This window comes from Penicillium rubens (genome assembly GCF_028828025.1).
Source record: "Penicillium rubens strain IBT 27055 chromosome Unknown utg000002l_segment0_segment0, whole genome shotgun sequence".
NCBI lineage: Eukaryota > Fungi > Ascomycota > Eurotiomycetes > Eurotiales > Aspergillaceae > Penicillium > Penicillium rubens.
Genome location: NW_026890600.1, coordinates 2843987 through 2864513, shown reverse-complemented (window position 1 = coordinate 2864513; position 20527 = coordinate 2843987). Strand labels below are relative to the sequence as shown.

Sequence of the window (20527 nt, the reverse complement as noted above, 5' to 3'; positions counted from 1 at the left end):
ACCGTTACAAAACCAACCCAAACGTGCCGAGGTTCCTCAGCTTGCCGAGTTGCTTTAAACTCCCCTCTTCTCCAGCTTTCATTCTTTTTATTTCTTTCTATTACTTAACTTTCGGATCATATACACAGAATGTCCGAGTTGCGATTCGATAACCAAACGGTGGTCGTCACCGGTGCCGGTGGTGGTCTGGGGAAAGCATATGCTCTCTTCTTCGCCTCGAGGGGTGCAAATGTCGTCGTGAACGACCTCGGTGCCTCTCACAAGGGCGAGGGCAAGTCAGGAAAGGTATGTCAACATCTCCGAGCCAGATAGACCGACACTGACAGCTACTCCAGGCCGCAGATGTTGTCGTTGAGGAGATCCGCGCCGCTGGCGGTAAGGCCGTCGCCAACTACGACAGCGTCGAGAACGGTGACGCTATCATCGAGACCGCTATTAAGGCCTTTGGCCGCATTGACATTCTGCTTAATAATGCTGGTATCCTACGGGATATTAGCTTTAAGAACATGAAGGATGCCGACTGGGATCTGATCAACAGAGTTCACACCTACGGTGCATACAAGGTGAGAATCCTCGGACAAATACAAACAAGCCTTTGAAGCAGGGACTGATAGCCCATTCTCTTGATAGTGCGCAAGAGCTGCGTGGCCTCACTTCCGCAAACAAAAGTTCGGCCGTGTTATTAACACTGCCTCGGCTGCTGGTCTATTTGGCAGCTTCGGCCAGGCCAACTACTCAGCTGCCAAGCTCGGCCAGGTCGGTTTCACCGAGACCCTAGCTAAAGAGGGTGCCAAGTACAACATTATTGCCAATGTTATTGCCCCCATTGGTAAGCAAGCTGGAAACCCCCGCATGAAGTGAGGAAGCTAACCACAAATTAGCTGCGAGCCGCATGACTGCAACTGTCATGCCCCCTGATGTTCTGGAGAACCTTAAGCCCGACTGGGTGGTGCCTTTGGTCGCTGCCCTCGTGCACTCATCTAACACTACAGAGACCGGTGGTATCTACGAGGTCGGAGGTGGCCACGTTGCCAAGCTCCGCTGGGAGCGAGCTAAGGGTGCTCTCCTGAAGACCGATGACTCCCTGACCCCTGGCGCTATCGCTCGGAAATGGAACGACGTCAATGATTTCTCTCAGCCTGAATATCCCACGGGCCCTGCCGACTTCATGGCCTTCTTGGAAGACGGCCTGAAGACGCCCAGCGCCCAGCCTGGACAGGAGCCTGATTTCAAGGGTCGTGTTGCCCTGGTCACTGGAGGTGGTGCCGGTCTCGGCCGCGCATACTGCTTGCAGTTTGCTAAGCTCGGTGCCTCCGTTGTGGTCAACGATCTTGTTGACCCTGAGCCTGTGGTCCAGGAAATCAAGAAGCTCGGTGGTAAGGCTGTTGGCAACAAGGCCAGCTGCGAGGACGGCGACGCCGTCGTCAAGAGCGCCATTGATGCCTTCGGCCGTATTGATATCTTGGTGAACAACGCTGGCATCCTGCGCGACAAGGCTTTCACCAACATGGATGACAACTTGTGGAACTCCGTCGTTAATGTCCACCTCCGTGGTACCTACAAGGTGACCAAGGCTGCTTGGCCCTACTTCCTCAAGCAGAAGTACGGTCGTGTTGTCAACACCGCCAGTACCAGCGGTATCTACGGCAACTTCGGCCAGGCCAACTATGCTGCTGCCAAGCTTGGTATCCTGGGTCTTTCCCGCACTCTAGCTTTGGAGGGCGCCAAGTACAACATTAAGGTCAACACCATTGCTCCTAATGCGGGTACCAACATGACCCGTACCATTATGCCCGAGGAGATGGTCCAGGCTTTCAAGCCTGACTATGTTGCTCCCCTTGTGGTCTTGCTGTGCTCTGACATGGCCCCTGAGCCTTCCACCAAGGGTCTGTTTGAGTGTGGTAGCGGTTGGTTCGGCCGTACCCGCTGGCAGCGCACTGGCGGCCACGGCTTCCCCGTGGATGTCAAGTTGACCCCCGAGGAGGTGGTTCGTAACTGGAAGCAAATCATCAACTTCGATGATGGTCGGGCTGATCACCCCGAGGACGGCCAGGCCGGCGCGGAGAAGATCATGGCTAACATGTCTAACCGCGTGCACGGCGATACCTCCACCGAGAATGAGACCCTGAAGAACATTAAGAAGGCCAAGGCCCTTTCGAGCGAAGGCACTCCCTTCAACTACGAGGATCGCGATGTCATCCTGTACAACCTCAGCTTGGGCGCCAAGCGCACCGACCTGCCTTTGGTCTACGAGAATAACGACCAATTCCAGGCTCTTCCCTCGTATGGTGTTGTCCCCTGGTTCAACACCGCTACTCCCTGGAACATGGATGACTTGGTGAAGGACTTCTCCCCCATGATGCTGCTTCACGGCGAGCAGTACATGGAGGTTCGCAAGTTCCCAATCCCCACCACAGCCAATACCCTGACCTATCCCAAGCTCATTGATGTTATCGACAAGGGCAATGCGGCCATCGTCGTGGCTGGGTACACAACCAAGGATGCTAAGACCGGTGAGGATCTGTTCTACAACGAGTCCAGCGTCTTCATCCGCGGCAGCGGCGGCTTCGGGGGCTCTCCCAAGCCCACTGCCGTGCGCCCCAAGGCTGCCACTGCTGCGTATAAGGCGCCGCAGCGTCAGCCCGATGCCGTGGTTGAGGAGAAGACCTCTGAGGACCAGGCAGCGCTGTACCGCCTGAACGGTGACCGCAACCCGCTCCACATCGACCCCGAGTTCAGCAAGGTCGGCGGCTTCAAGACCCCTATCCTACACGGTCTTTGCTCCCTCGGTGTGTCGGCCAAGGCTGTCTTCTCCAAGTATGGTCCCTACAAGAACCTGAAGGTTCGCTTCGCGGGTGTTGTCCTGCCTGGCCAGACCCTCAAGACTGAGATGTGGAAGGAGGGCAACACCGTCCTCTTCCAGGCCACCGTCGTTGAGACTGGCAAGCCTGCCATCACCGGCGCCGGTGCCGAGCTCTTGGAAGGCGCTAAGGCCAAGCTGTAAAATAAGAAATCTTTGGTTGAAGCGATATTCCCACTGGCAAAGCGAATGGGCAACCTCTTGGATCAGACTGTTTGTTTTTTTCCTTTTTGTATATACTACATATGTACCTGTGCTTTTTCTGTTTCTGTTTTCTCCACGAGGCCAATGAGATTCATCTGAATTTGGTAACCATACCGACTTGAAATACTTTTGGCGTAGTTTGGATCAGCATTTATCTGGTCTATCTATGCCGGCGTATGTTAAAATAAATCATACTTGTATTCCCCACGTAACAGCTATAAAGAATGCTTTCCATCCGATAGTTAGATGCAGTGTTTAGTGGAGGATGTGAATCAAGGCTGGCATTCTATGGAAAGCGCCTTTTCAATAACATGTCAGAAGATGTGTAAATCCTTTGTTATTTTAGTGATATTGTTCGATATTGCATGATTCTTTTAACCCATATTCGTAAGGAGCATGCAGTGAGCATGCAATCTTTGAGATTCAACTTGCTGTTCACGTGGCTTCGGGTTCAGATCTAGCGTATGTTGTAGATTGTATATCAGCATTATGTATGGCTTTGAGGGATCGAATCAGATGCTCTGTAGTCTCTCTGTGTGCGTGTGATCTAGCTCAGAACAAGTGTCCAATTAGAAAAAGAAAGAATATCCAACTCATGGAGTGATGTCCAATGTGGATGTATGCCGTAGAATATATATATATATAGAACAGTGAGAAGGCGGAAGGTCATTATGTAACAATCCTTCATTCTTCACTTTAGGCTCCAAGGGCTGCTTCAACACATTCTTATATCCCCTCTGACCTCTTCTGACATTCTCCAACACCTCTGATATTTCCAAATCATGTAAACCCTGCTCAATCATGGTGCTGTCGCTGCCAGTCCCCTTCTCTAGATCCTCCGCATCCCGCCCCGCCGACGGCACGCAGTCTCACCGAAAGTCATCCTCCGCTTCTTCAACCAGCTCCTCGTCCAGTCGCAATGCCGGAAAGCCATCTCTAGGACAGACTGGCTCCTCTCCAAACAGCTACTCCATCACCCTCGAAGCGCTACGAAATAACCCTTTTGGCAGTGCCTCCCGATCTCGCCCTATCCAGCTCTCGGCCCACAAAACAGAAGAACACAAGCGGGAACTGGAGGAACTCAATACTGCACTCGAGACTCTGATTCAAATCTTCCCCGATGTACAGATAGAGGTGTTTCGTGAGCTGCTGCTCCGATTTGACGGACAGAGCCGGTTACAAGTGTGCGTGGAGGAGCTACTCAGGCATAAGAAGAAATGGGTTTCGGGCCGGTGGAATCTACCGGAAGGAACCGCCGAAGCTGAGGCAGAAGGAAGTGCCCACTCAGCTCCTGGGCCCGGAAACTTTGCTCGACAGGACGTTGGCAATGGTGGCCTGGTCGCTCCCGAGGAGCGGTTTCGGTCCGATGAATACAAGGCCGCTGTGCGGATGGCCATGACAAGAGAATATAACGGTCTGAACAAAAGTACGGTGGAGGCTGTCCTAGCTGAAGTGAATTTCAGCTATGCTCGGGCTCGACCGACGCTCCGAGATCTGTCGCGTCGGACATGGCGCGCGACATTTAACAGTATGTTTCCGTCTTTCAGGCGAAAGAAGGACCGCGAAGAACATCCGCTTCTGGCCTGGCATCGTCAAGCAGACGGAGAACTTGTTCCTGTTCTGAAGGAAACCGGGTGCAGCGAGCTGGATTCAGAGCTCCACGAGATGCTGCTGGCCCCACTGTTACAGCAGAAGCGTGAGGAGCAGCGTGATAAGGATTTCCGATTTGCTTCAGAGTTGAACGAGAAGGAAGCCCAAGAACTCAATGCCCTTTACGAATGCGAGTGTTGTTTCGCCGACGTGACATTCGAGCAAATCGCGACATGTTCAACCAACACTCATGTCATTTGCTACCACTGCATACAGAGAACCGTATACGAAGCGCTGTTTGGACAGGGTTGGGGCAAGTCTGTCGATCTGGAGCGCTCTACTTTGAAGTGTCTTGCGCCGTTATCTGTCGGGTCGTGCGAGGGATGTCTCCATCCGGAGATTGTCAAGCAGGCAATTCTTCTCGACACGGCTGGCTTCGAGACATACCGCAAATTCGAAGATCGGCTCTCCTCTGAGGTGCTTATGAAGTCCCAGATGAAGCTTGTTAGATGTCCATTCTGCTCATATGCTGAGATCGACCCAGTATACCACCCTTCATCCCATGGTGTCCGCTGGCGGTTCCGTCGTGACGGTGGCATTATTCCTACGATTTTGATGACCCTTCTCCTCCTTGACCTTGTCCCCTTACTTGTAATCCCTGTTTTTATTCTGCTCCTTTGGGACCCAACCACCGTAACAGCGGTCTTCGGGAATGCCATTCGTCACCTCTGTCTCAAGATCCGACCAAAACGATTCACCTGTGCCAACCCCTCCTGCGCACGCATTAGCTGTATGACATGCCAGAAATCGTGGCGAGACCCACATGTGTGTCATGAGCCGTTACTCCTGGACTTGCGCGCTACCGTTGAGGCTGCCCGCACCGCTGCCGTGAAGCGCACCTGTCCCCGCTGCTGCCTCTCATTCGTCAAGTCATCGGGCTGCAACAAACTGACTTGCGTCTGTGGCTACTCCATGTGCTACCTATGCCGCAAGGCACTAGGTCGTCCTATACGAACTACTGCGCCTGCCCGTGCCCCCCGCGGGTTAGATGCCTTTGATGGCCCGGGCGATATAGCCGACGATCCATTTAATGATGAACAAGTTGCAGGCAACGTGTTCGACGACGACGGATTTGAAGAACCAGAAGGCTACAAACACTTCTGCGAGCACTTCCGCATCAATCCTGGGTCCCGCTGCACAGAATGCACCAAATGCAATCTCTACCAAGCAGAAGACGAGGAAGCCGTCGCCCGCCGCGCGGGCGAGAAAGCCGAGCGTGAATGGCGGATCAGACAAGGCGCTTCCGGAGCCAGCAACCCAACGTCAGCTGCTGGATTCCGCAACGTCAATCATGATTTGTCGACAGGGACCGATAGCCACTCTACGAGTCGCCGCGCGACAGCTTCAATTTGGGATCTGCAGCTTACATCTTTGAGTAGGCCGTGGGGTTATTGGCTCAGTGATGTGTGGGCTGATGGACGGTGGAGACTCGAGGGTCAGGCTTTTGCGGACTGGATTGTGGAACGGGTGATCGAAGTTGAGGACGTGTGATCCCGCGCGTACTTTCGGCCACACTTTTTCTCAAGATGTTTCTTTCTTGCTTGTTCTATTCTAATTCTTATTTTGGGCATGGTTTTACAGTAATGGCGCTTGGGGAGCTCTTTTTTGTTTCGTTTTCATTCCCCGGTACTCTACATAAGAGTATCTGGACTGGCGTGCGGTGAATCTCGGGCTTCGAACGATATGACGATTGATGACACTCCCTACTTCTGATAATTGCGTGGCTTCTAACTGCAAAACGTAGCGTGAAACCTTAGCATCTTTTAATGCACGGCCTTTTTGTGGAATTGTCTTCTAATCTATCGAGGCCTAGGGATAGAGAATTAAAGTGGAGAGTATGTCTTACATTGCATGTGCTGCTCAGCAAAACAAACTAACTATGGATGGATACATGAGAGTGAGGTAGAACATTGAAAACCATGGCGACAATACATGCTAGAACCCCAATGAAGACCCCCACTGAAAACACCCATGAATATGCAGGATACTGTATCCCAACAGTAGTTGCGTTGACCAAATGTTCGGAATTGAGAAAGCAATGCTCAATATGAATGGCTTGTTGATTGTGAACCTGCCAAAGAAGGAAAACTCCTCCATGTCTTTGGCTGTAGCTGTGCCGATGCGAAAATTTCTGTGGATTTGCTCAAGTATTGGATATCGCTGAGGTATGGATGGAAAGTTGACCGAAGAAGAAACTTTATGAGGTCACTTCTTTGCTGGGTTGCTGTGAGCTTTTTGGGGGGTCAGTGGGATGACCGAACTCGATTGATAGCAAAGTCTGCTAGGGACTTGGTTGACCAAGAGGCTCCGCAAGGCTGTTCTTTCTTTCTTTTTTCTTTCTTTCTTTCTTTTTTTTTTTTGGGATTGACCGCAAGAGTCGAACTTGAGAAGGGCCAGACTCCATAGGGAGGTCATTGGAGATTTGTTTGTTCATGGAGCTGATGAACAGCTGTTATTAACCAGGTCAACGGTCAGGGTGGACATGGCAAAAGCGGCTGACAGACAGTTCATTATGGTCATGGTGGAAGGCCAATGATGGATGATTGATTGTGGACATAGTGGAATGCCAATGACGAAAGGCTCATGTTTGTCAAAGTGGGAGGCCGATGATGGATGCTTCATGGTGGTGTGGAATATCTCCAGGGTGGAAGGTCTTCATTGTGAAGGTTGTCAACTTGATTGTAATACCAGGGGTTTGAAAGTCGTCAGGATGGTTGGTTGTCACGATATATGGGTTCTCCAATATGAAAGAAAAATTGATTGGAACACAGTCGATCGGAAGACGGTTGATTGGAAGGTGGTTGATTGGAAGATATTGGTCACGATGGACGAAGATAGTCACGATGATTCATTAGAAGATAGTTGATTGGGATATGGTCGATTGGAAGGGGTCGATTGGAAGGTATTGGTCACGATAGCTGATTGCACGATGGCTGATTGAAAGATGGTTGATCGAAAGACGGTTGATTCGAAGATGGTTGATTGGATTGATTGGAAGGTGGTTGATTGCACATTGGATTGATTGGAGGATGGCTGATTGGAGGATGGCTGATTGGAGGATGGCTGATTGGAGGATGGCTGATTGCACGATGGTTGATTGCACGATGGCTGATTGGAAGATGGTTGATTCGAAGATGGTTGATTGGATTGATTGGAAGGTGGTTGATTGCACATTGGATTGATTTGAAGATGGCTGATTGGAAGATGGTTGATTGGAAGATGGTTGATTGGAAGATGGTCGATTCGAAGATGGTCGATTGGATTGATTGCACATTGGATTGATTTGAAGATGGTTGATTGGAGGATGGTTGATTGGAAGATGGTTGATTGCACGATGACGAATTGCACGATGGTTGATTTGAAGATGGTCACGATGGACGTATGTGGAAGGCCAAGGGTGGAAGGCCGCAACGGTGAACTATTGTCACGATAAGTGATTCGTAGTTGGACGGTGGATGTTGAATATTGCTTTGTGGTACGGTGGTTGTCGTATGATGGACGGTGGTCACGGTGGTTGTGTGGTCATGATTGTCATAGTGGTCAAGAGGAATGGTCAAGGTGGAAGGCCAAGGTGGAAGGCCAACGTGGATGGTCGTCACCGCGGATAGTGGTAATGATTGTCACGATGGTCAATATGCAACAGCAAGATTGAAGAACTGTCACCGTGGGTGGTGTTCAAGATAAGAGACCAGAGTTGGAAGACCAGAGAGGACGGTCGTCACCGCGGATGGTGGTAATGATTGTCACGATGGTCAATATGCAAGAGCAAGATGCAAGAGCAAGATTGAAGAGCTGTCACCGTAGGTGGTTTTCAAGATGAAAGACCAGAGTTGGAAGACCAGAGTTGGAAGACCAGAGTTGGAAGACCAGAGTTGGAAGACCAGAGTTGGAAGACCAGAGTTGGAAGACCAGAGTTGGAAGACCAGAGTTGGAAGACCAGAGTTGGAAGACCAGAGTTGGAAGACCAGAGTTGGAAGACCAGAGAGGATTGTCGTCACCGTGGTACCACCGTCACATCAGGGTTGTTCCTAGAATAAGTTAGCGTGTCTCTGATTTGGGGGTTGAAGGGATGATATTTAGTCTGTGTTGGAAAGTGGCCATGATCGGGTATAGTGAAAGGTCGATGATGGATGGTGGTCACGGTGGGTAGTTGTGGTCATGGTGCAATGTCATCAAAGATAGAAGTCCGAGACAGGAAAAATTTAGAACAGAAGAACAAGAAGGTCGTAGGTCAAGTCGAAGGCCAAGGTGACAGTCAAGTTGTAAAGACCAGGAATAGTCGTCACCGTGGATTGAACCACCATCACATCAGGGTTGTTTCTAGGACAAGTTAGCGTGTCCCTGGTATGGGGGTTGGAGGGATGATATTTAGTCTGTAGTGGAAAAGTGGCCATGATCGCGTATAGTGAGAGGTCCATGATGGATGGTGGTCACGGTGGGTAGTTGTGGTCATGGTGCAAGGTCATCAAAGATAGAAGTCCGAGACAGGAAAAAGTTAGAACAGAAGAACAAGAAGGTCGTAGGTCAAGTCGAAGGCCAAGGTGACAGTCAATCTGTAAAGACCAGGAATAGTCGTCACCGTGGATTGAACCACCATCACATCAGGGTGTCTAAAGCCAAGTTAGCGTGTGTACAAGCTCTGGGAGATAGGGTGATATTATGAAATAAAGATAAAGTAAAATAGTCATCAAGATGGTTTCTAGAGACAAGTCAGAACTATCTCTGTGAGAAGGGGATGAAGGGGGGTGTTACCGTGAATTGTTCATGGTAGATGGAGACCATGGTGGCAGGTGAAAAGCCAAAGTGGTGGAGTGTGAGGAAGAAGAGAAAGAGAAAGAGAAAGAAATTGGGGGGGGAGGGGGTATTTATATTTTTTCCAGTGGCTGAAGGACAGGAAAGAACTGGGGTAGGGGACGAGTTTCGACAAAAAGGGAAGGAGGTGGAAGGTGAAAAGCCGAAGTGGCGGAGTGTGAGGAAGAAGAGAAAGAAGAAGAGAGAGAAATGGGGGGAGGAGGGGGTATTTATACTTTTCCCAGTGGCTGAAGGACAGGAAGGAACTGGGGTAGGGGACGAGATTTGACAAAAAGGGAAGGAGCTAAACCCTCAGGGCCTCACCTGAGCAGTTCCTGCCTTACATTGCCTTGTGTGTGTGATCTTTGGTATTATGCTCCACGACCCCTTTGGTTTCTGGCATTGCTTTACTTGTGATACTAATTCTATCATATCGAAGCCAAGATACGGGGAATATACAAATCAATGGTAATGGACCTGCAAGAACCAGTCAATCGTCTAATCCATAGGTAAGAGACATTAAGATAGAAGCATCGCATACTGAGCAGGTAGAGCAGCTCTACCAGCACCAATCGCACCACTGGCAATTGCATTACCAGCCCCAGCAAGCGCATAAACAACAGCAGGGCCCAGTCCAGCAAACAAAGCACCAATACCAATGATCATAGTCAGGAAACTGAGTGCCTCCCTGAGTGCAACAACACTCTTATCATCTCCGTCTCTGTAGAAAGTGGTGGCTCATGAATCCTTGGGCAAAGCCGCGCACAACGCAGTGGGCGTGAACGACTCGCTGATACCTCTGAAGTAAGCACGCAATTGACAGATCCGAGGACATAGTATGCGTGGCGGATGTCGTCACCGAGGATCGTGGACTCGGTTATCATGCAGCTGCAGATCGCAGTTCGAGTCCGAGCCACCACCATGGCACGTCCAATCTGGAATCCCCGTTGCACACTGGCCGAAGGCACCAGCAATTCCGCCGCCACTATTAGCCATCAGTTCGCCATTGTTATTCCACCAGTTGTTGAGCCAATCGCCGGTGTTGTAGGTGTCCCCATCCTCCATATTTTGAGTAGTTGGATACTGCCGCAGCGTTTGTATGAGACAGCTGTCTGCACTTCCGGCAGGAGAGCAATGGCCGTCGAGACCATAGAAAGCATCATGATGTTGGATTGTCAATTAGAGGTGACCCGACGGAGATGATACATCCATGGAATCCTTCGGGGAGGGTCGAGATGACCCACGCAGGAAAATTCCCACAAAATAAGGTGAAATGGTCATCACTATATTCTGAATAAGGGAAATCCTGATATCCAATGATGCTAATTCTGGATTTGATCGCCAGGGTATTGGAGCCGATTGGTGGTACAGTGGGTTGACCTTGTGGGGCCTAGCATTAGAGTTAGATAGGGGACCCGCCTGAACTTCCAGTACCGCCTTCTTAATCGGGTGCGACGCTGGATTCTGCCATCCTTTCTGCCGGTGAAAAAGTTTTCTGCCGTTTATTCTGCCACCACTATAGGAATTCCGGTCTACATAGTAAAAAAACATGCATGTTGACCAGAAAAAATCGTATATTTCATTGATTTAAGCAGCTGTATACTCATACAGGTTGAATATTCCTCTTATACAGGTCCCCGCACGCGATTTCCACGTCCTCGGCCCCGTCCTCGGCCTACACTACCAGTTTCACCACCCTCTTTGTATCCGAGTCCACGTCCCCGTCCCCGTCCCCGTCCCGGATCTCCTCCCGTGACGAAGGATCTCGGCGTATGGAACGATCGTACGTGATAGGATTAGGGGAACACTGTGGTTGCTAGGTGCTGCTAGCCTGGGCGCTGGCCTAGGTGCTTGGAAGGTTCCCAGCACCCTGGGGGCGCCCGCGTCGACGCACTGGGAGGGGATCCTGTATAAGAGGTAATAGATCAATTGTGGAGCGTTATTATAACACAATAAGACGAAAATGACTTGTCTTTACTACCTACAGGTTGCAGGTATCTGCTGTCGTCTTATAGTGTTAAGGGGTAGTTCGACACGAAGGCGGTGTAAAAACACAATGGCGGTGAGAAAGGCGGTAGGCAGATACAGGCGCCGAGGTATTGTATTACATTAGGAAGGCGGTGAATGAGCTTTCAGGCAGGGGCGTCCCGAGGTCCCATTAGTTAGTTAGTTAGCCAAGAGGCCTGATACTCTAGTGGCCTTGCCTAAAACTGGAGGACTTTCTCATAGAGTGAATATGTCGAGATCGAGTTTATGCTTTGGGAATATACTTTTATTATAAAGTAAAGTGTTGGAGAGTTTAATTGAATTACATGTTTTATCATGCCCTATCCTGGTTATTTTGTCCTGGTGAATATCACTTTGTCAATATACTCCAACATGCCCATCACCCCTGCAATTATACCGGTCTTCCTTATTTGACATATTACTGCGCCACACTTCACCCCATCGCATGATTGGCGCTCTGGCTGTCATCTCTTTAAGTTCTGAAGACAGATGTTTCTCCATATCTCCTCTCCGCTCGAACTCCGAAAGGTAAGTTTCTACTTCGGACCATCGTCCACAAGGGAAGTGGTTGTTCCAAATAATGGTTGATCAATGTTTTGCCAGCATATCGCGTCGAACGTGAAGTTATTCCTTGTCGGACCAGAGGGCCACTGATCTTCTTTCAGCCATTCCTACTTGTTTGCCTCATCTTCGCGGTGTATCATCATGGGAAGGTCTGAAATGGACGCTCATACTCTTTACACCAATTACCGGGACCCAGTATTCAGCTTTCTCGGTCAGAAGCCGCTAGGGTGGCGCATATAGAGATCCAACTGGGGCTGCATATGCGTACTCCTAGTTTGTAAGTCCGACAGGCCCCAGTCGTGAACGCATTGGCTGGTGAAGTTATCATCCCACATTTTAAATGAGCCTTTTTTGGAGGTGAAGCCATGGACTCGAATGAATTTGCGGATGTGATATCCAAGAAAATATTAAAACAAGGCCTATATAGTTATGCTTTTATGGCCCAAAGCCCCCATAAAGTGCTCCGGTCCTTTTGTGAGCCCAAAGTCGATCAAATCTAACTCCCTCTTTTTTCTTCGTCCAATTCCCCATTGAGCCTTTTCTTTGCCTCTTCTTTCAAAGCTTGATCGTCCACTCGGTTCAAACCAACCTGTGGCATCAACCAAACAGCCAAAAAGAAAGCAAATGTCGCAAGGGATGCACCGACAATGAAGATTATACGGAATCCCTTTTGATATGCCGGTGTCAGCACATCACGAACATGCTCAGCATCCTTTGCAGACAGCTTTGATAGGTAGTTCTGCGGGCTTGAGAGAAGTGAGCGTGACTGCGATTCGTCAAGATTGAGGACTGAAATGGACGATGAGACAATATTATTTCTGCATTGATTAATAAGAGACAAGCCAACAGGTTTGAAAGAATCCTTACATGATAGTTCCGGCAATGGCAAGCCCGAGAGTACCACCGAGGTTTCGTACGAAGCTGCTCATTGTTAGCTCCATCACATGGCTGACATCACTACGGGCACCACTCACTTCCTGAACGAGGTTATCACAGCCATATCCCGTCTTTCGACACCGGCTTGAACGGCAATGAGAGATCTATATGGAGTTAGCATCATTCATTGGACCAGGATAAGGAATCGCGTACGGCTGCAAAGTATTTCCAACCCCAACCCCAGTCAGAATGCCATATCCAATCTGCTTTCCCAATCCCGAATGCTGATCAAGCGTCGAGAAAAGACCAAGTCCAACAGCCCAGATAATCCATCCAAAAAGTATGCATTCACGGTAGCGACCTACCCAGTGTACAACAAGACCGGAGCCTGTACTGCTGACTGCTGTAAGGAAGTTAGCACAGCAACACGACCGACAAGAAGAGGATTCATACTTTGCATGAGGGTAATGGGAAGAAGCATTGCAGCCGCTTTTACCGTCGAATACCCAAATACCAGCTGATAGAAAGTGGGAATATAGTAAACTTGCACCAGAAAGTTCCACCCGTTGATGAACATCGTCAAACATGCGCCATTCACAATCCTACCCTGGAAGATATGCATCGGAACCAGTGGTGTCGACGCACCCTTCCACTGCCACGCAACAAAAGCAACAGAGGTGGCGAACCCAGCAATCAGAGTCGCAATAACGTGCGCCGAGTTCCATTCATACTCACCACCGCCCCAGGTCAAACCAAGCAGCAAGACGGAAGTTCCCCCGAGAGCCAAAAGCGCACCAAAGAAATCAATTGCCTTCAGCTTGACTTTCCAGTCCCCAGTTACTTTCCGAAGAGGCATAAAGAACAAAACAGCCAACGTGGTTAACGCAGTGAGCGGTAGGTTCAAGCGAAAGATCCATCGCCACGAGTCTTGCGAGATGGAGGCTAGTGCACCTCCGATGACAGGACCAATGCCATTGGCGATAGCAACCACGGCACCTAGAATACCTTGGTATTTGCCTCGTTCACGGAGAGGGACAACGTCGCTGACGATCATCTGTGCGACGGTCATAAGACCGCCACCACCAACTCCAGTGAAAGCACGGAAAACAATCAATTGCGTCGCCGTTTGCGCAAGGGAAGCTGCCAGTGACCCGACGAAGAAAATGGCTAGACCAACGAAAAGCACAAGCTTGCGAGACCAGATGTCAGATAGCTTTCCGTATAGTAATTGGAAACATGTTGATGTTCTGTGCCGCGAATGTCAGTTTGATTGAGTAGTATCATGACTACAAGAGAAAAGAATACTCACACGAAGTAACCACCTGAAATCCAGGAGGTCTGATCGCTGGCTCCTAAAGCATTTCCTATGATAGACAAACTGGCGGCCAGTGTCGTCTGGTCCATCAATGCCAGGAGATCAACGCTGGAACATGCCAGGAAGATCTGGGAGTTGTCATTAGCTAGGCCACATTTGCTTGTTACCGCATCTACTAACCGTGATGATAGTACTCTTAGGCACATAATTGGTTTGCTCGTTGAAAGTGACATTAGTCCCATTCTTGTCGGCTGTGGCACCCTCCGTTGGTTTTGAATTTTCGAGTACCCCTGTCATGGCGTGTTGATATGAAGGGATAGAACGTAAACAGACACCCAGAATCCGAAAATGCAGCGAAAAGAGAGAAGGAGATGAGAAAAAGAAAAGAAGAAAAGAAGGAAGTCAAGAGACCAAAACGGAATAATCAATTTCATCTATTCACACTTGTAATTTTCATTTATTGATCGGCATTTAGTCTGAGCACCTTGACAGAAGATCTGCGCAAAGTCGGCAAAACTTCTCAAACACCCTCAAGGTACTCGCCCCTTTTCGATATACATCGGGATATAGGAACATTTTCAGCTAACAGGGAATTGCATGTGAGTACCTGAGGGATGATTGAATCCGTTCCTGAGTACCTTGTCAAACTAGGTGACACATGAGCAATTCGATTCTAGAACGTTGCAAGGTACGACATCAAGGATACCAGACCATGACGCAGCTGCAATAAGGAACATTCCGTTTTCAACCGTTCTATATCTAATTCCTGTGACAAAGAGGCTTACCTTACAGGGTCTGATCTACGCTTGGACCGTGTTGATACTCCCGAGATCGCTCCACGCGATTTCCTTGTTCATCGTAGTGACAACTTTCCAGGGCTTGCAGCGTCCACTTATGGCGTTTGACCCTTATATTGACTCGTATAGTGGGAGACTCACCAGTGGAGTAAGAGTAGCTCTGACTTCTCTTCCTCTCGGACGCCAAGAAAGACGCAACAGGATGGAGGGGCAAGCGATGGACGCTATAGAAATTTATTCTGTATAATTGCCGAGTGTGACCCAGGATTTTCGTCTTTTTCTTCCCTCATCTGTTTTCATCCCTCAAAAGGGTTGCTCTTCAAACTCGTGAAGTAGAGATTGTCTGCTACTTGATTATCAGCATCTATATCTTGCACGAAGAGCGTCTCAACATGATCAACTCTTCCGAGAAAATGACCAATGTAAACGAGCGCAATGTGTACTTCGGTACTGACTCGCTGAAGAAATACTTCGACCCGGACTGTCAGCCTCCTCTGCCCCTTGTGGAGCTGCCACCTCATTTGAACCCTTATCATCAAGATGGGGTGCGGATATATGCCAAAATGATGACCATGCATCCGGCAAACAATGTCAAGGCAATGCCAGGTATGACCAGCCCTGAGTGAACAATAACCCTCAATTACAAGCTAACACGAGACCAGCATTGAACATGCTCGAATCTAGTGTTGTGCCCAACAAGACAGACCGGATCATCGAATACAGCTCCGGATCGACAGTCATTTCGATGTCCATGGTTGCCCGAGTCATGCACGGAGTAAACGACACCCGGGCTTTCCTGAGTAACAAAACCAGCGATGCAAAACTGAAGCTGATGCAATTCTTCGGTCTTGACATCACCCTGTTCGGTGGGCCGTCTCAGCCAGAGCCATTAGACGAACGAGGCGGCATTCAAAACGCCCGAAGAATGGCCCTGGAGTCAGAGACAATTGTCAACCCCAACCAATACGAAAACAACAATAACTGGCAGTCCCATGTCCGGTGGACCGGACCACAGATCTTCAAGCAGCTGCCTGAAATAAACGTTCTCTGCGCTGGTATGGGCACGTCTGGTACCATGACCGGTCTAGGGACCTATTTCAAAGGCGTGAAGCCCTCTGTTTTCCGACTTGGTGTTTGCACAGCCCCTGGTGACCGAGTACCTGGTCCCAGGTCATATGCTCTAATGCGCCCTGTTGAGTTTCCCTGGAAAGCAGCCGTGGATACCATTGAAGAAGTCGGATCATCCGAGTCGTATACACACTCTCTGAACCTATGCCGGGAAGGTTTGGTCTGTGGCCCATCATCCGGGTTCAACCTCCAAGGACTCTTCCAGATGCTGGCAAAGCGCAAGGCTGCGGGAACCCTATCTGAGCTCGCAGGGCCAGATGGCACAACCCATTGCGTGTTCCTCTGCTGTGACCTACCATACCAGTACATTGACGAGTACTTCCAAAAGCTGGGCGAGCAGCAATTCCACCCAATCCGAAACGAGGTAAATACCACCTCCATGACGTGTTGGCATGTAATGAGTGCGCAGGAAATAAAAAAAGCTAACCTATCTACTGTTTACTAGCACCTGAAGAAAGTTGACCTGCACCGCTATGACGAGAGCTGGGAGCGGGATGCATTGGAGGTTTTACCCCAATTTTATGGATCACCGCGATCCCTTGCGCAAAGCCCATTGAGCGAGATTGTCCTCAAGCCGCAGAACCGCGTTTTGGACCTGCGCCAAAAAGATGATTTCCACGCGTGGCACCTCCCCGGCTCGGTGAACCTGCCGTTGTCTAGTGTTGGGCCTCACAGCCCATCACCGTTTTCGGATCCAGGTGTTCTGGAGGCGCAATGGGTGGAGCTGGAGAAGATCTTCAAGGATGACGTCTTGGTCTCAGATCTGGGGCGCCATCACGTTCTAGTGGTATGCTACGATGGGGATTCAGCACGTGTGGCCACCAGCGTTCTTCGGGCGAAAGGCCTCGAAGCCGACAGCGTGCGTGGAGGCCACCGTGCGCTGAGGATGTATGGGATCGGGAGTGAGAACCCGATCTCCACTACCAAGGGGCCTCTCGGGGCTACAGTTTCCGTCGCGGCTGTTCCCCTTGAATAGAGGACCTGAGACACAGGATCATAGCACAATCGACTGGGAAAATGGGGAATGTAGGGTTGGATCTGCCATGTGAGGCGCTAGTCCCGATGCGGATTATTCTGTGCCTCGATTTCTTTTCTTTCCCTCCTCTTATTCTTTTTCGCTTGGTCCACGGGTATTCTTTTGAATTACTTCATCGGTTTAGGTTTATTGCTTGGCGCATACTACCCTATGACTCTTTCAATGAGAATATTGTTCGGCTTCTTTCCACATCTTCCCACATGTAAGAGAGACCACTGTGTCCACAGTGGCCCGAGCCTCGAGTTGCTCCGCATGCGTTGAAAAGCTCGCATTGGAGAGAATCCCGGAACATTCGGAAGGCATGCAAGATACACAATGTTGTATGCATGATGTATGATATTTTCCGAGGGGTACTAGCCCAAACACGAAGTCAGATGTCAGATCCAATTTATATCAAGCGCAAATGTGCTCTAGTCCATTTAGCCTGTGATATTCCAACCAACCACGAGTCTCTGAATGACTGCAGGCCCCATCTCTCCATGGAATATGCTCAATTGTGAGCAAATACCCTCGGGTGATCGACCAGGATAACTGAGATGACTAGAATGTACATTCAAAGCCCCTCGACAGGTACAAGGAGAATAAAGGAGATATCCCGTTTTCGGTTCCGCAACCATCCAAAAGCACAACTTGCTGCAGACCTGCCGATCATACCTTGTGTATTCCATGATATCTGAATTCCCTTGACTATACGTTGTGTAGGTGTTGGTGTCACTTCTTTTCGGTCGCACAAGATGATGGACATGAAGATGGCCCAGGGCACGCCCTGGCTCGATCAGCCGGTGATGCTTCATTCGTCTCGTGCCGACAAATGCAAATTGACTGAAGCCCAATGTCTCTATCGCAACTATTACTGGCGATACTGGTATGCGTCTTTTTCCGAGTTACCGACATGTATATGTGCTTATCGGAAAATCTGTCCTAGGTACCAAGCCGACCATGTTTACGCATTAAGCACTGTCTACTTCATGTGTGCGGTGATTGGAGCGTTCGCGATCTCGAACTTGCTTGTACGATTCGCTCCAGATAGATTGAAACGGACTAGACCGTGGCGCATGTTCACTGCCGCCTCACGATACTTGTCTTATCGTGGATATCGATTGCCTGCACTGCGATATTGGTCTCCGGCGTTGGGCGTGGTGATTCTAGGCGCTGTAGGCGCTGTCTTCTTCTTCGGTGGGTGGCTTGGACTTGTCAAGATGTGACGAGAATGGTGACTGACCTTATATAGCCCTGACACTCGGTCCGCAACCTTATTACTGGCCGACAGATGCTTCGTACGGAAGTAGTCCTCCGATTGCGACTCGCTCGGGCTGGATAGCTCTTGCGCTGCTTCCATTTGTACTGTGAGTGTTGGATATGGATCACCAAGTTCGGTTACTGACCTCCTTTTAGGGCACTGAGCACAAAAGCCAACATGATATCTGGCGTGACTGGTATTCCGCATGAGAAACTTCAAGTGTTTCACCATTGGACTAGCTATGCGATGTTTGTGTTGGCCTTGGTTCACACATTCCCTTTTATCATATACCATATCTGGAAGGGGGATATGATGCATCAGTGGAAGACAAGTGTCGTCTACTGGACAGGGGTTGCTGCTCTCATTTCGCAGACATATCTAACCGTCATGTCTCTACCATCTATTCGGTAAGATCACCCTTAGCCTGACTACCTAGAGACAAACACTAACTCTTCCACAGAAATCGTTTCTACGAATTCTTCAAAGCCACGCACATATTCGTGGCGGTGGTATTTGTCGTGTTTTTCTTCCTTCACTGCGATTTCCGGCTCTCTTCCTGGTATGATCGACTCGAATGAGCCTCATGACGATCTTGTATTAACATATACCAGGGACTACTTCATAGCCTCGGGCGTGATCTACTTCCTAAGCCTGATAGCCAGCCACGTCCGTACCTATCTAATGCACGGCGTCCACAACGCAACCCTTGAACTCCTCCCTAGTGGTCTTGTCCGCGTTGCAGTGCCCTCGATCATCAAATGGACACCAGGCCAGCACGTATTCGTGCGCTTCCTCACACCAGACCTACACCTACTCACCGCCCATCCCTTCACCATCTCCTCGGCATGTCGCAATCCAGACGAAATAGGAAAAGCCTCGGAACTAGTATTCTACATCAAACCACGCAGCGGCGTGACCGGACGCCTCAGAGCAATGGCATCCAAGAATCCAGGCTGCACGAAGAAGATATTAATGGAGGGACCATACGGCGGCGTTAGCGAACCGCACATGGCACAATTCGACACGATTTTAGTGATAGCTGGCGGCTCGGGAGGCGGGTTCTCACTAGCCATGGTAGACGAAGCGCTCCGGCTGACAGGCATGAACGCACCGGTAAGCGAGAAACGAGCACCATCCCGCCGGAACCTCCAAGTCGTCTTCTCGACGCGCGACCACGCTATGGCAGATTGGTACATCGAAGAGATCGAATCACGGCTCTCTGAATCAACACTGTTATCCGCGAAGTCAGACAACACATTCGAGACTGCGGTGTCTGTGCATGTCACTGACCAGCGGACATCGGGGATTTCCTCAGCTTCGGAGTCTGACGATGTTAAGGGCACCGCTGGCAAGGCACCGCCGGCTGAGATTACTACCACGGGAAGTTTCAGTTTGAATGTTCACCGCAATGCTCGGCCTGATATTCCTGGTCTGGTTGCGCGCACTGTATCCATGGCACATGTTCAAGGGACGCAATGTCAGAAGAAGCAGCGGATTGGGGTTTTGGTCTGTGGTCCTGCTTCGATGCTGCATGATACTCGGAATGCAACCGCTTTCGCGCAGGCTAGGGTTTTGGGGGGCGAGGTTGAGGAGCTGTATTTGCATACTGAGCCTTTCGTGTGAGTCTTTTATTCCATTGCTATGGTACGTCATTGGCGGTTTACTAACTGGCTATACAGGTGGTGAGTTTCGACATAAGAGTATCATCTGCTGGATTGATCTTACTCTCTTTCTTTTCTCTTTACCAATGTATCTATTTCCTAAAAGAATCACATAATTACTTCATAAAAAGGAATATCCAAAGAAAATCCATTTTATTAACGGCTAGGACCCTCTATAACAGTCTAAAGCCCGAGTCTGTATTAAATCCCAGGTGAATACACAGCAATCTAAGTGTAACTAAGTAGTACAGAAAGATATCCAGAACAATAACCGGCCAGAATATAACACAAAGTCTGGGGATATGAAACGCTAAGCCAACTGCAAAACAAAAACGCCAAGCATTAGTCCCATAAGGCTGAGTGGAGAGATGAGAAAGAAAGGTGGGATCAAAAGATCA

At 49.6% G+C, this 20527-nt stretch overlaps 6 protein-coding genes across 6 annotated transcripts; 4 read left to right on the top strand and 2 right to left on the bottom strand.

Moving 5' to 3' along the window:
- Positions 1-124: 124 nt before the first annotated feature.
- mfp (putative peroxisomal multifunctional beta-oxidation protein (MFP)) lies at positions 125-3004 on the top strand (the record flags this gene model as incomplete). The annotated part of the gene is made up of 4 exons (XM_002558982.2): positions 125-285; positions 336-563; positions 631-829; positions 882-3004. Exons 1-4 carry the CDS (start codon positions 130-132, stop codon positions 3002-3004), a joined length of 2706 nt encoding a protein of 901 aa, XP_002559028.1. The 5' UTR covers positions 125-129.
- An 861-nt stretch (positions 3005-3865) lies between these two features.
- Positions 3866-6205, top strand: N7525_003569 (E3 ubiquitin-protein ligase; the record flags this gene model as incomplete). Its single annotated transcript, XM_002558983.1, has 1 exon — positions 3866-6205. The coding sequence occupies one exon, from the start codon at positions 3866-3868 to the stop codon at positions 6203-6205; it is 2340 nt and encodes a 779-aa protein (XP_002559029.1).
- Positions 6206-10024: 3819 nt separating this feature from the next.
- On the bottom strand, positions 10025-10570 carry N7525_003568 (uncharacterized protein; the record flags this gene model as incomplete). Its single annotated transcript, XM_061212746.1, has 2 exons — positions 10025-10226; positions 10365-10570. The coding sequence occupies 2 exons, from the start codon at positions 10568-10570 to the stop codon at positions 10025-10027; spliced, it is 408 nt and encodes a 135-aa protein (XP_061069767.1).
- A 2002-nt stretch (positions 10571-12572) lies between these two features.
- On the bottom strand, positions 12573-14564 carry N7525_003567 (MDR family MFS transporter; the record flags this gene model as incomplete). Its single annotated transcript, XM_061212745.1, has 7 exons — positions 12573-12894; positions 12944-12997; positions 13051-13116; positions 13166-13355; positions 13406-14199; positions 14262-14395; positions 14448-14564. 7 exons carry the CDS (start codon positions 14562-14564, stop codon positions 12573-12575), a joined length of 1677 nt encoding a protein of 558 aa, XP_061069766.1.
- Positions 14565-15456: 892 nt separating this feature from the next.
- On the top strand, positions 15457-17168 carry N7525_003566 (putative cysteine synthase B; the record flags this gene model as incomplete). Its single annotated transcript, XM_002558987.2, has 3 exons — positions 15457-15670; positions 15727-16556; positions 16638-17168. The coding sequence occupies 3 exons, from the start codon at positions 15457-15459 to the stop codon at positions 17166-17168; spliced, it is 1575 nt and encodes a 524-aa protein (XP_002559033.2).
- A 794-nt stretch (positions 17169-17962) lies between these two features.
- N7525_003565 (ferric reductase family protein) lies at positions 17963-20154 on the top strand (the record flags this gene model as incomplete). Its single annotated transcript, XM_002558988.2, has 7 exons — positions 17963-18093; positions 18154-18404; positions 18460-18574; positions 18624-18875; positions 18929-19027; positions 19080-20087; positions 20148-20154. 7 exons carry the CDS (start codon positions 17963-17965, stop codon positions 20152-20154), a joined length of 1863 nt encoding a protein of 620 aa, XP_002559034.2.
- Between the last annotated feature and the right edge of the window lie 373 nt (positions 20155-20527).